This window comes from Pseudorca crassidens, chromosome 16 (genome assembly GCF_039906515.1).
Source record: "Pseudorca crassidens isolate mPseCra1 chromosome 16, mPseCra1.hap1, whole genome shotgun sequence".
Lineage (NCBI taxonomy): Eukaryota > Metazoa > Chordata > Mammalia > Artiodactyla > Delphinidae > Pseudorca > Pseudorca crassidens.
The window spans coordinates 33,390,919-33,405,381 of NC_090311.1; the positions used below are offsets into that span (position 1 = coordinate 33,390,919).

At 47.2% G+C, this 14,463-nt stretch overlaps 1 protein-coding gene across 4 annotated transcripts in view; it reads left to right on the top strand.

Moving 5' to 3' along the window:
- The window catches only part of MYOF (myoferlin), a 155,128-nt gene that overhangs the window by 40,718 nt on the left and 99,947 nt on the right, over positions 1 to 14,463 (top strand). For all 4 annotated transcript variants that reach the window (XM_067709978.1, XM_067709980.1, XM_067709979.1 and 1 more), the window contains exons 5-6: positions 390 to 477; positions 13,772 to 13,938. In XM_067709978.1, the coding sequence (XP_067566079.1) occupies positions 390 to 477; positions 13,772 to 13,938 (255 nt within the window). The remainder of the gene's footprint in view (positions 1 to 389; positions 478 to 13,771; positions 13,939 to 14,463) is intronic.

Below are 14,463 nucleotides of genomic sequence, written 5' to 3' on the forward strand. Positions count from 1 at the left end.
TGAGCAAACAAAAAAACTTAAACACTTAGAATGATCCTCTGTGACTGTAATTCTGTGATTGGAGGCCATCTCCACCCTAGGAAGGAGGTTTGTTACGAGTTCAAGCTTCCTTGTCGCAAAACTTTCCTCCAGTTATGAGGCTGCCCCTTAGCAATGATACACTTGGCAACCTGTACCAGGTAACTGCTTTCCCAGGTGCGCCCACTCCACCTGGGCCCACACGGTGGGAAGATATGAACAGTGGAGGGTATGTCGTCCTTCCCTCTTTCTCTTCTCACTTTCCCATCCCCCTGCTAGAACTTTTACTCCTGCTGAATTGCTTTGTGTTGAGTCTATAGCATTCTGATGCCCTGCACTGATTCTGTCTGCCACGAATTTTTTCTACCCAGGCCACCATTGACCTGGTGATCGGCTATGATCCACCTTCAGCTCCACATCCGGATGACCCCAGTGGGACCAGCGTGCCAGGCTTGGGAGGTAAGCTGACCCTCCTGAAGGCCCAGCCTACACCAGGGGGGATCTACTAATGGCATACAAGGACTCTCCAAGGAAGCTCTCCTTGTCACTATACTCTCTGTAGCTCCCTGCCCACCTAGACAGGGCCCCATGAGGCAGGTGGAGCTGCCCTGAACTGGACATTACAAGAGTTTACCAAATGCCCTTCAAAGGAGAGGGGAGAGCAAGGCAGTCCTTTACTGTTGCCAAAATTCGGTGACAGAATACCGGTGCCAGATTAAATCTTGGAGACAGAGTTTTGGGTGAAGTAGAAAGAAATAGCTTTATTGCTTTGCCAGGTAAACGGGGCCACAGGGGGCTGATGCACTCAAGATTGTGTGTCCCACCCTGGAGGGGGTAGTGAGGAATCTTATAATGTTCAAGGAGCAGGGCGTGATCAGCTCGTGGGCGTTCTTCTGATGGGTTGATGGTGAGGTAATTGGGAGTCAGCATCATCAACCTCCTGTTTCCAACGGGTCTGGGGTCTGCATGCTTGTGGACAGCATACAGTTAACTTCTTCCACCTGGTGGGGGGTTTCAGTATCTGCAAAGCAGCTCAAAGGACACGGCTCAGAATAGTATCTGTAGTCCTTGAGGAAGAACTAAAGGTCCCTGACTTTGTTTAACAGCTGAAGTATTATTATTTTGTCTTGCTTGACTGTTGTTCTTTCTTTCTGCATTTTCTCACTTCTCTGATTAAATTTGTTCTGTGACTAAAGTTTTTCTACAGACAAAAGGCAGGCGGAAGACATGGGCGGGGTCTGTTCTGGGAAGGCCTCATAGGGTCCTGCTTGGTTACATGACTGAGCAGCCTCACGTGAGCCCATCCAGCAGAAGGTCCCAGGCAGGGCTTTGCTTTGGGTTTGTAGCTTGCACCCCATGCACTGTTGCCTGGTTGTGAGTCTCAGGAGTGGCCTGTGTGTCTTCACAGTGTCTTCACGTGTCACTGTGGCCCTTCACGTGTCTTCACCTCCTAAATGTGCCATCGCCAGGCTGCGCTCTCAGCCGCCAGTCTCGTGGTCGGAGCCCCTGGATTGGAGCCTCTCTCTCCCTTGGCCCTGACCCCCTCCCGCCTCCGAACAGCCCCTCGGTCCTTTAACCAACCAAGTGCTTCCTGCCGCACAACCCACCTCGTGCTCCTTGTTCACGGACGTGGGTTGTGGGTCATTCAGGGCCACCAGATGCTGCCTTGGATGGGGTTGGAGCGTGGGACTCGGGGTGGGTTTTGGGCCGCAGGTGGAGGGCAGTCTACAAGACAGTCAGGCCTTTCACGCAGCTGAGTCCGACCTCCTCTTAGCGTCTTCCCAGGGTGACGGGATGCTAGACGTGTCTCTGTAGCTTCCTCTGCGCAGAGGGGTCTCACCAGACGCCCCCGTCTTCCCAGCCTTGGCGTGCACCCCAGGGAGGGAGGGCCCACTCGCCCCGCCTTGAAATCCCTCATCCTGGGTGGGCACCCTGGCCCTGGTTCCTGCCAGGCCTGGTTCTTCCGTTCCTGGCTTCTCTGAGTTTTTCTTGGTTCTGAACTCAGCTCTCTGGTCACCTGAGGGGTCTCCTTGGCACCTGTGGCAGCACCTCCCTTTCTGCCCTGTGATGTCTCTGCCCCCTTCCTGTGTGACGTCTTGTCTGCCTCAGCCCCATCCCAGCCATTGCCCCTGCTCGCCCAGCCCACAGATGGCCCGATATTAAGGTTTGGGCCCATTAATTGACCACGTAGTTGTGTGTCCAGCATGGGTCACCTGGCCCCTTCTTCCCTGGGGACATTTGGGCCTGACGTAGCCCCTTACCTCTCATAAGGGTACCAGCACATCAGCAATGCGCTCTGCCTCCACCCTCTGCCCACCGGCGCCACGGGCACGCTGCTCTGTCCTTGGACACTCTCGGCCCTGCAAGGGCCCTGTGGTGGCTTAAGAACATCTGTGGCTCCCTTTGCTGCCAGAGCAATGATGACAGATACACCACAGAGGAAACAGCGCGGTCCTGAGCGGCACGCCAGCAGGGGCTGAACCAGGTGGTCCGACCAATTTCTTTCTCCTCCGCCGATGCCCGCCGTCACCAGCGTTTGCTTCGGCCTCGGAAGGACAGTAGGAACTTACAGGCCCAAAGAGGCAGCCCCAGCTGGTGGGCTCTCTGGTGTAGCCGCTGAATTGGGAGGACCAGGGTGCCTTTTCTCACACTGATATTTTTCCTAAGCCAGATCCTATTTATTAGTTTCCTAAGGCTGCTGTAATAAAGGACCACAAACTGGGTGGCTCAAACTATAGAAATGTATCTCTCGCAGGTCTGGGTTCTAGAGGTCTGAAATCAAGGACTCTAAGGGAAATTCTGTTCCATGCCTGTGTCCCAGCTTCTGGTGGTTGCTGCCAATCCTTGGTGTCCCTCGGCTTGTAGACCCATCACTCCAGTCCCTGCCTCTGTCATCACACCGTGTTCTCCCTGTGTGTCTCTGTCTTCACATGGTGCTCTGTGTGTCCATGTCCAAATTTCTCATGTCTTATAGGGATACCAGTCATTGGATTCGGCCCACCCTAATCCAGTGTCCTCTCAGGTTAACTTGATTACATCTACAAAGACCCTATTTCCAAGTAAGATCACATTCTGAGGTTACAGATGGGCAAGACTTTTGGGAGGACACTATTCAGCCCTGTATACTGGTAGATAAAAGACAGTTCCATTATGTTTATTCCATTTCAAGAGCCAAAATGTTAAATGGGCCCTTTTGAGGTACCCCTTGAGCCGGGCCTTTAGGAAAAAAATAGCACTGAGGTTCATTCAAGTAGAAAGAGTAAACTTATAGTTCACAGTGAACTGGCATCACACAACTTCTTAGTATTTATGGGGTACAGAAATTGGTTGCTGGGTTTCCTTACCCATTGCTCAGTGCTGCAGTGAGGGTGGTAATTCTTTAAAATACAGCTCCTCCCCTCCAGGAACTTGCAGTCCAGGTTTGGAGACAAGACTTTTTTTTTTTCTGAAGGTGTAACGTTATGGATAAGAGCAAGGGCTTTGGGGTCACACTAGCCTAGGTTAGATGCTATGTCTATTGTTAATTAGCTGTGTGACCTTGGGTAAGTCACTAAACTTGTCTGAATCTCAGTTACTCTACTGTAAGGTGGGGGAGAACAGTAGCACATCATGAAGTGGTTGCAAGGATTAAATGAGATAATGCATAGAAAGCACTTAGCCCAGTGCCTGGCATAGAGTACGTTCTACCTTAATGTGGTCTTTATTATTATTATTATCACAAAAACAATTCTGGGTAGCTGTAGTTATGAGCTCAGTTGAGTGCCACAGTCTGTATGAACATTCAGATTGTTTCCTCTAAAAAGCAGAGTTATTAGAAAAGAATGGTCTGCTTTGGCTCAGAGTCATGTTGAGATGACTAAATGCTTTTTTGTTAAATATCTTAAAAAAGGGGGGTGGGTTGTGTCCTAATGGACCAGGAAGACTTTGAGAATAAGCAGTTTATCAAGCTGTTGGGAGTATAGGGGGAGGTCCCATCTCCTGAGAAGGACCCTTGTAAGCCCAAGCTCAGAAAACACGCCATTTCCCCAGAGCAACGACTGCTTCCTTAGAAATGAGAAAAGCACTAACTCTTGAAATTTTAAACCCACTGGGGAGAAAACCCTTGCCATCCAGGCTCCCTTTGCCCAAGGCTCCTCTCCTCACCTCTTGGGTTGTCTGGGCAGCACAAGTCAAGCTCCAGCAGTGCTTGTGGACTGAGTCCCCCATCCTCTTAGGAAGCTAGCTGGTTTCCAGCGGGTTCCAATGGCAGGTGGCCAAGGTCTGCCTCAGAAGTTCTTTTTAATACCTGATACTGCTGGACGGAGATAGGAAATGAGCCAGAACTTGGGTTCCTTTTATTTGGATTTCAAAGAACATTAGCAAGTGCTGGCCTGCAAATGAGCTGTGTCCGCAGGGCAATTTTATGTTTAAGTGTGAAATGACAGAGTGAAATTTATTTATTTGAAAAAGGAACAGGTTTCTTTGATCTGGAGGTGCCATCTTTGTTCTATGAGATTAACATTCACCACAGCTGGTGGTGAATAATTTCATAATCTGGCTAAAAGAAACTTAAAAAAATCTTTTAATGTCGTAGATTATCTGGATTTTTTTTTTAACTTTTTTTTATTTGGCCGCGTAGGGTCTTAGTTACAGCACGTGAGATCTTTCGTTGCAGTGCGTGGGCTCCAGAGCTCACGGGCTGAGTAGTTGTGGCATGCGGACTCTCTAGCTGTCCTGCAGCAAGTGGGATCTTAGTTCCCCGACCAGGGATCTAACCTGCGTCCCCTGCATTGGAAGGTGGATTCTTAACCACTGGACCACCAGGGAAGTCCCTATCTGGATGTTTTAAGATAAAACTTTTTTTGTCTTAATGTGAAATTCAACTAAGCAAAGCTATCTTTGAGTACTTAGTACAACTCCATGTTAGGGAAGACACTAAGGAAAACAACCCAACAGCTTACAGTCTTGGGGGAAATAAGAGCAATAAACATGAGACAGAAATAACAACAAGGCAGCCACACCTCCTGCTATCACAGACCTTAACATGAACGGAACATCTGGCCAAGAAACTGGTTTTTTTCACTTTCCTTAAATTGACTCTTTAAAAATCTTTACCATTTTGTATAAAAGTAACGAGTCCACTCCCTCTAATTTAAATATCAATAGATCTTTTCAAATTTTAAAACATGAACTCATTGGGGGTGTTTTTTGAGTTCAAAAGCATATCTGCTTATAAAAATATAAACATCACAGGGGATATAAGACACAGGAACATACAAATCTCTCGTAGTCCCAACCTACGATAACCGCTATTCACCACGACTGATATTGATTTTAAAGGTTACCATCCACATAGTGGGATCTGCAAAGAAGAAATTTGAAATGTTAATGATAGAACACAAAAGTGAAGATTTTCAGGAAAATTCACCTCTGCAAGTTGAAGAAACTAATTATGACCATAGACCACGGGAATTGAATACTTCAGAGGTTCGTGGGTTTTTGCTTTTTGGTTTTTTAAGACTCTTTTTTAAGAGAAGTTTTAGATTTACCACAGAATTGAGAAGAATATACAGAGATTTCCCGAATGCCCTCTGCCCCCACGTATGCATAGCCTTCCCCATTATCAATGTCTCTCACCAGAATGGTGCATTTTTTTTTTTTTTTTTTTAACAAAGGATGAACCTGAATGGACGCATCGTAATCACCCAAAGTCCATCGTTTACCTTAGAGTTCACGTTTGGTGTTTTACGTTCTACAGGTGTGGACAAATGTATAATGGTCTATATCTATCATCATAATATCATACAGAATATTTTAACTGCCCTAAAAATCATCTGTGCTCTGCATATTCATCGTCTTCCCGCACACACCCCCAACCTTTGGTAACCACTGATCTTTTTATTGTCTCCATAGTTTTGCCTTTTCCAGAGTATCACAGAATTGGAATTATACAGCATGCAGTCTTTTCAGATTGGCTTCTTTCACTTAGTAATGTGCATTTAAGTTTCCTCCATGTCTTTTCATGACTTGATAGCTCTTTTTCAGTGCTGTATAATACTCCATTGTCTGGATGTACCGCAGTTTAGTTATCCATTCACCTACTGAAGGATATCTTGGTTGCTTCCAAGTTTGGCAATTATGAGTAAAGCTGCTATAAGTTTCCATGTGCAGGTTATCCATGTGCAGGTTTTTGTATGGACCTAAGTTTTCAACTCCTTTGGATAAATGCCAGGGAGCATGATTGCTGGGTGATAGGGTAAGAGTATGTGTAGTTTGTAAGAAACCACCAAACTGCCTTCTGAAGTGGCTGTACCAGTTTACATTCCCACCAGCCATGGATGAGAGTTCCTGTTGCACCAGCATTTGGTGTTGACCGTTCTAATAGCTGTGTAGTGGTATCTCATTGTTTTAATTTGCATTTTCATGATGACATATGATGTGGAACATCTTTTCCTATGCTTATTTGCTAACTGCATATCTTTGGTGAGGTTTCTGTTAAGGTCTTTGGCCCATTTTTTACAGGTTGTTTGTTTTCTTATTGTTGATTTTTTTAAAAATTAACTTATTTTTTGGCTACGTTGGGTCTTGGTTGCTGCGTGCGGGCTTTCTCTAGTTGTGGCGAGCGGGGGCTACTCTTCATTGCGGTGTGCAGGCTTCTCATTTGCGGTGGCTTCTCTTGTTGCGGAGCATGGGCTCTAGGCGCATGGGCTTCAGTAGTTGTGGTACGCAGGCTCAGTAGTTGTGGCTCATGGGCTCTAGAGTGCAGGCTCGGTAGTTGTGGCACATGGGCTTAGTTGCTCTGCGGCATGTGGGATCTTCCCAGACCAGGGCTCGAACCTGTATCCCCTGCATTGGAAGGTGGATTCCTAACCACTGCACCTCCAGGGAAGTCCCTATTGCTGAGTTTTAAGATTAAGAGTTGTTTGTATATTTTGGATAACAGTCCTTTATCACATGTGTCTTTTGCAAATGTTTCCTCCACTTCTTGGCTCGTTTTCTAATTCTCTTGATATTGTATTTCACAGAGCAGAAGTTTTTAGTTTTAATGAAGGCCAGCTTATCAATGATTGCTTTCATGGATCAGGTCTTTGGTTTGTATCTAAAGGGTTCCCTTTTAAGGAATGCTTTCCTGAAGCTCTTATTTCGAAATGACAAAGGTTGAAGAGCCTGGGGCATAGGTGGCTTAACTGAAAGTGTGTGGTGTCAGAAGGTCTGCTTTTCATTGCCTGCCTCTGAGACTTTCCCCATGACAGAGGGGTGGACTGACTCAGGCCACTGGCTTGACCTTCTGAAAACCTGTTACTTTGCCAACTTGATTTGCCAGATGTCATTTAACTTGACTGGAGCCTACATCCCCATGACCAGAATAAACTACTTTTAAAATCTCACATCTATTTTTGAAGAACAATCTGTTAAAAGTATACATTGTTCAATGCTAGAAGTGCAAAAAAAAAAAAAAAAAAAAACGAAAAACATTCATAGCCAGAGTTGGCCACTTCAAATTCATTTCATTCCATGAACACCAGAGTCACTTTGCTTGAAGTTAAATTCAATCTGGTTCAGAAAACATTTACTGATACCTGTCTGTAGAGCATACAGAGGTGAGAAAGGTATTGTTTGCCACCAGGAGCTTGTGTTTCAGTAGAAAGGTAAGATATAAACATGAATAACTATAGGTCAGAGCTGAATCTAATAAATTCCTCAAGGGAAGACTAAGCTAATTATTATGTGGGAAACAATTTCTTAGAGAAAGTGCTTTTTCAGCTGTGTATTTCAGCTGTGTATCCTTACTGCCTAGTACAGCACTTGGAAAACCACAATGTCCAATAAATGCATGGTTGATTGAATGATGGATGAGCAATAGATACGGTTTAAATTTTTGTTCAAGAGGGGCATTTTGGTGAACACTAGTGTATAGGCCAAAGTGACTGATTCATTCAGACGAGTAATAAAAGGGAAGCATGTTCCTGAGGGCCGGAAGTGCCAGACTGAGACATTTGTCCTTGATGAGCAGACCTTGAGGATCCATGGGAAGTTTTCTGAACAAGGCACTGTCTTGTTCAGAGCTGCCCTGGAATGTGATCAGTGTGTTAGAACATCATTGCAGGCACTGTTTCCACGATTAGGTCTCTAATTGGCTTTGTCCAGCAAACTGATTGTATTAGGCCATTCCCCCCCCCCGACCCCAGGATATTTAGGAAAGTCAAAGTGATGATAATAAACAAATGGTTCTTAAATTTTAGAGACATAGTAAAATCATCGGGGGAAATCTTTAAATGTGCAGATTTCCAGCACCTATCTCCAGAGGGTCTAATTTAGCTGATCTGAAGGGGAACCCCCCAATCTGTATGGTTAACAGGAGCTTCCAGGAGATCCTGATGAAGGCTGATTATGGAGCTCACTTTGAGAAGCCATGGAGCTGAGCATTTTACCTGGTTAACATTATCTTGTCCTGATCCAGGCAGAGCTCTTTGGGCAGCATTTCCTAGCTTGGCTCACAGCCTCCATCAGTCAAAGGTAGATGCTGCCAGAATTTCCCTGCCAGCCTGTGTTTGCATCACTGTTTGGTTACAGGCACTTTTACGGTACCTTTGCTTTGGTCAATGTATTGGAACTGTTCCAGAAGATTCTCAGGGCCCATATAGTGCCATTTACCCAAAAATCAGAGTGAAAGGTCATGAATTGCTTATGGTTGAATGCAGACACTTATTTATATAACTTTTAGCATGTTAGAAACCCAGCAAAGTTATTATTCAACATTCCAGCTAAATCAGCATATTATCTCCAAAATGTCTTCATGCTTAGAAACTTACTCTCTCGTGTTCTGCTTTGTACTTTTTAACTTCCACTGATGATACCATACCAGCCTTCTCCTGACTTTGCAATGACCTTTGGCCCAAGGTAATTAAATTCTGCCTTAACCAGTACGACCATTTAACAAGACCTCGTCATGAGAAGCAAAATTAATATCACAGGCAGAGACTGGCATTCTAGGACTCTGGAAAAACAGAGTTGCTGTGGGGAAATAGTAAATATTGACCAAAAAAAAGCAAAAATATTCATAAAGAAAGGGGTCTCCATGGAAGAGGATTAGGTGGGATCGTGGCCCAGTTAGTGTTTAGGTGGAAAAGACGAGAGGCTTGGGAAGTGTTTGGATACAGAAGCCTGCTGGCTAGGGTAGTCCTGGCCACCCTGATTGCCTATTTTCTCTGTGAAATAAGAAGGAAGGTCGGTAGCTGATGGTGAGAAGGATAGAGAGAATGTTGGAAGCTTTCAAGGTGCAAAACAGGTGGGAGTTCAGAAAGGTGAAGGGATTTGACCTTGTTGGCTAATCAATGGCCATTTCAAACCAGGATTTAGGAGAACTTGGACATAGGTACTTTGGAAACATGGTAGGATAGCTGGGCAATCCTGTTGGTCCACTGAAGGTTTGAGATCATGAAATTAAAGTGACACTAGTCAGTAAGGTGTGTGTTCAAGTTCAGTTACCTTTGTGAATGAGTGTAGTAAGTGGAGAGTCAAATGAACCAGGTGAGTATGATGAAGTGAGGGGAAGGGAGGGATTGAGGGGCACTTAGAGGAGCGATTGCAGTGTTAGATCCCAGAATCTAACCGCTTAGGAGAAAAGGACATGAAGTGGGGGGCAGGGGATGTGATGTGGTCCATAGATTGGGGCAGCCTATGTGACTGCACACTGTGGACTGGAGTCATAGAAAGAACAAACTGGAAAGATACAAAAGATGGCCACTGGAGTCCTGTCTACACAGAAACTTGGAATGTGAACTTTTTTGAGAATAGGGTCTTTGCAGATGTAATCTGTTAAATGAGGTCATACTGGATTAGGGCAGGCCCTAAATCCAATGACCGGTGTCCTTATGAGAATAGGTGAGAACCCACAGACACACAGGGGAGGAGGCCATGTGACAACAGAGACAGAGGTTAGAGTGATGCAGCCATGAGCCAAGGCACACCAAGGATTGCCAGGAGCCACCAGCTACTAAGAGGCAAGGAAGTCATTTTCTCTAGAGGCTTCCAAGGGAGCATGGCCCTGCCAACATCTTGATTTTGGAATTCTGGGTTTTGGAACTGTCAGAGAAGAAATTTTTTTTTTTTTTTTTTGGTGGTACGCGGGCCTCTCACTGCTGTGGCCTCTCCTGTTGCGGAGCACAGGCTCCGGACGCGCAGGCTCAGCGGCCACGACTCACGGGCCCAGCCGCTCCATGGCATGTGGGATCCTCCCGGACCGGAGTTCGAACCCGCGTCCCCTGCATCGGCAGGCGGACTCTCAACCACTGCGCCACCAGGGAAGCCCAAATTTTGGTTGTTTTAAGTCACCCAGCTTGTGCTACTTTGTTACAACAGCCCTAGGAAGCAAATACAACCCGCAACTTCCCATTCAGTCAGCAGTTCCTAACTTACTGTTGCCTTTTGTGGTCATGAAACACTCATACTTTGTAGATCCTCTTGGCTGTGTTCCAGGGCATGCCTGGGTCTCAATATGGGGCGGGGCACGCCAGTTCAGTGGCTAATGTTGGGTAATTTCACAACTTGTGCAGTAGGGTGTGTTCGGCAGTGCCCTGAGGGCCCTGGTCATTCTTTGTGGAACACTTAGGGTGTTAGCATTGTTTAATTCTGTGTGGCTTCCTGCCACACAAAGGGGCGATTTCCTGCTCAGACAGCCTTTTGCTGCTACGTAGAGATGCAGGTGGTAGACAGGACTTGGTGTGGTTTCCCTCTGATCCATCCCTTCAGCCTGAAGTCTGACAGTAGAAGGTTTCCAGAAGAAATTGGCTCTTTGTTACCTGCAGTCTGTTTCTGGAACATCCATCAGGAGCTTAAAGAGGATTTGTTCAGAGTCCAGCACCACAAAGGGCTACGATTTACCCCTTCTTTTGCCATAAACAACCACCAACCCCAAGTGGAACAGTCCACAGCAGGGAGGAAATCTCACTTGGGCCCAAGGTGGTCCAAGAAAGTTCATGTTAGTTGTTGGAAGAGCCTTAAAGTCATGTGGCCCAGCCATTGCCCAGTCTGGAACAGGTTTGCACAGGGGAGCCTGACTGTCCGTGCTTCCCTGAGGCTGGTGCCAGGGTTGGGAAGAGTGCCCCCGCCCCCCGGCATCTGGGTGCCCTCTCCCGCGAGCCTTGCGGGAGCTTTGCCAAACTGCTGGAGAACTCTAGAAGGCTCAGGCAGGGGTCAGGATGTCCTCGTTCGTTTGTTTCCTCGATCCACATTCATCAAGCCCCTGCTATGTACTAGAAGGGTGCGTGTCAGGCACAGGGCAGGTACAAAGAAGAAAAGGGCAAGCCCCCAGCTTCTGAAGAGTAGATGGTAGTGGGGAGGCGCACAGGTTAATAACAGGTACAAGACTGGTGAGGACTGGACAGAACAATGTGTGGTAGACACGAGAGGCGGGACTCACTCTATCCGGTGGGGGTGGTGGGGACAGACCAAGACAGTATTTCATCTGGAACTTGAGGGAGGTGAGGAAGCTGCCTGGTAGAGAAGAGGAAGGACATTCTGAGAGCTTGGATCCGGGCCCCAGGCAAACGCTTCTTTTGAAGCCTCTTAAAGAATAGGGAAGAGGAGGCCCGGGTTATCACGCAGAGGTAGCTATTCTCCGCTTGTGGCTTCTGTGGGGTTTCCTGGTGTCATGACAAAGATGTTGAGGAACTAGGAGCACAGCATCACCTTCACCTGCAGCCTGGTTCTAGATCCAGTCTTAAACCAGTGAGGGAGGGCAGGGATGTGGTCTTGGTTTTAGCTCAGCTCCTAATAACCTAACAAGTTGCTTCAGCTTTCTGGACCTCAGTTTTCCTACCTATAAAATGGGGTGAGGGGCAGGCTAGATGAGGATCTTTAAGGTCCCTTCTAGTCTAAATTCTGTAGGTCTGTGACTCCTTGAAAGACTGAAGTGTGGCTCCAGAGAATGTTGGGTCAAGAGAACCAGAGGGCTGAGGAACAGAGCGGGAACGCACACTTGATGAATTGGAGACAAAGGGGGGGGCCTCGAAACACCCTGAAAGTATTTAGTCAGAGCGCCAGCAGGAGAGCTGCACAGTTCAGAGAAGTATGCGTGGACCCTAGTGTCCAATGCCGTGGAAGGTGAAGCATGAGGATTCAGAAAAGGGCCCTGAGCTTGGCAAGAAGAGGTTCGCGGTTGCCCTTTGCAGAACAAGTGCCGGGCTTAGATGGGATGAGAATGAATGGAGGGGTGGTGAGGGGGAAGTTTCCTCCTGGACTAAACTCTGAGGCAGTACACTGGGGGGACCTTTTACTTCCTTGTGGTTGCCCCTTTCTTACTCTAGGCCCTGTCCCCCGTGCTGCTCACTTGCTGCCCCCCACCCCCTCCCCTTAACTGCTCGCTAGGAAGTGAAACTTCCTGACTTCTCAACAAAACAAAAAAAAAAAGAAAAAGGAAGAAAAGATTAATTTGCTGGGTTGTGCTGTGCCAGGCACAGTATTAAAGGCCTTGCATATAGATTAATTTTATTTTTACAATAATCTAGTGGTAAATACTATTATTTCCCCCTTTTTACAAATGAGGAAACTGAAACAGAAATTAAGAGACTTACTCAGACTCACATAGCTCAAAACTGGGATTCCAACCCCAACAGCACGACTCCAAAGCCCAAGCTTTAAGAGCCGAGCTACACGGCGATTTGATGGAACTAATTCATACTGTGATGTGAGTGACTGGCCGATGCCTCCATATTGAAATTGTCTCCTACGTGATTTTGTGTTGTAAAGGAGGAGATTCAAGATCCAAAGGTAGGGAGTGCAAATGCTGGTATTTTTTAGACAAGGTAGTTAGTTGGTCTTTTAGTCTCTCTTAAATTATATTGTACAGATTACCAGGAGTTCAAACTTTTTGTCTATTAAGAAAAAAATAACTGAAGTTTGTCATTGAGTTTTAAAGAGTTTGTGAATAATAAAAAGGGGAGATATAGAAGGCAGAGTTGATTTTTGTTATTTTAGGAGAGAAAGATCTGTGTATATCTGAAGGCAGAGGGGTGGTCCCTATGGGGAAGGAGCCACTGGAGGTACTTGAAAGGGGGGACATTTAAGGGGTCCCCAAAGAATCAGCAGGGAGTGGGATCTCAGGCATGGGGAGGGGGTTCACTTGAAACACATTTTCCCCCTGAGGGTGAAGAGAAGCTAGGGGACAGATGTGTATGGAAGTGACAGACCAGGAGGGTGAAGAGAGTGCGTGATGACCAGCTTGGTCTCCATGGCAAGAAGCTGGGGGTGAGTTTCTCATCTGCCATGAGGGTGGAGAGGGCATTTGCGAATCAGGAGGCTCAGGCAGAAAGGAGACCGTACAAAACCTCATGAGTAAAGATCTAGAGGAAAGATCTGTAGCGGGAAGGGTGGAGTTGAAGTATTCCCTGCAAGGCTTCAATGTTCCCCGGCATTTGCCCACCTTGCCGTCCTACTGCAGGAAGGCCCCTGACCTCAGGCAGGGTTCCCAGGTTAGAAGTGAGTGATTCCTGGCTGGGTCCATTCGCACCATCTCCTCGCTCTCCCCATGGCCTCTGACGTTCCCCTGTCACCTTGAAGACAGCCTGAATGAGTGCTCTGATGCACGTGGACACATTTTCCTAAAGAAGCAGTATCTGAGTCACAACTCCTCCCAAGTCAGTGTCACCAAGAGGTGTCTCCTTCACCTGCTGCCTCAGGAACACGGAAAACCCTCTTGGGTCCAGGAAGCCAGAGTGTTCACATGCATGCAGGGTGAGGGCCATCTCTGACTGATCCCTTTTTGGTGTTTTAGGAGAAGAAGAGGAGGGTGGCGGTGATGAGGACGGGTTGGACAGTACGGTCAGGGGCCCAGGGCCCAGGGGGCCGGGACGGATGGTGTCGGAAGCTCACCTTGCCCGGAGGCTCACGAAAGGGAAGAACAGCCGGTGGATGCTGTCCAACAAGCCACAGGACTTCCAGGTAGGAACAGCCCAAGGGGCCGTATTCCTGTTGTACCAACACTGTTGTCCAGCTTCTGGCAATTGTGGTGTTGCCGGAAGAGCTTCTGCCTGTGGGCAGTGGCTCAACTAATAAAAAGAGATGTCAGGGCACAAACCCAATAAGAAGAGCTCCCCGTCTTGCTTCTGCAAGCAGCAGTAGATGTAGTCGATCCACATGAGGCTCTTCAGAGAAATAAAATCCCCTTCGGTGGTAGGAAAGAGCTAATCAAAGAATAGAGTCACAGGTATTGTGTTTTTCACAGCTCTGGCGACTTCCTTGGGAGACAGCCATGGATTGAGTTGGTACCTCTCAGGGCTCAGGAAGACCAAGTAGGAGGCTGGGGTCTGAGCAGCAGCCTCCGTCGTGTCCTGTGCTTTCCTGGGCCAGCTCTGGACTATTGCGACCCCACTACTGATCTTGGTTTTTGCAGCCCAACCCCAGTTCCCATCATGAGAATGAGCGCAGGTGGCTGCCCCCAGTCTGCAAGCACAGGACATTGCAAGG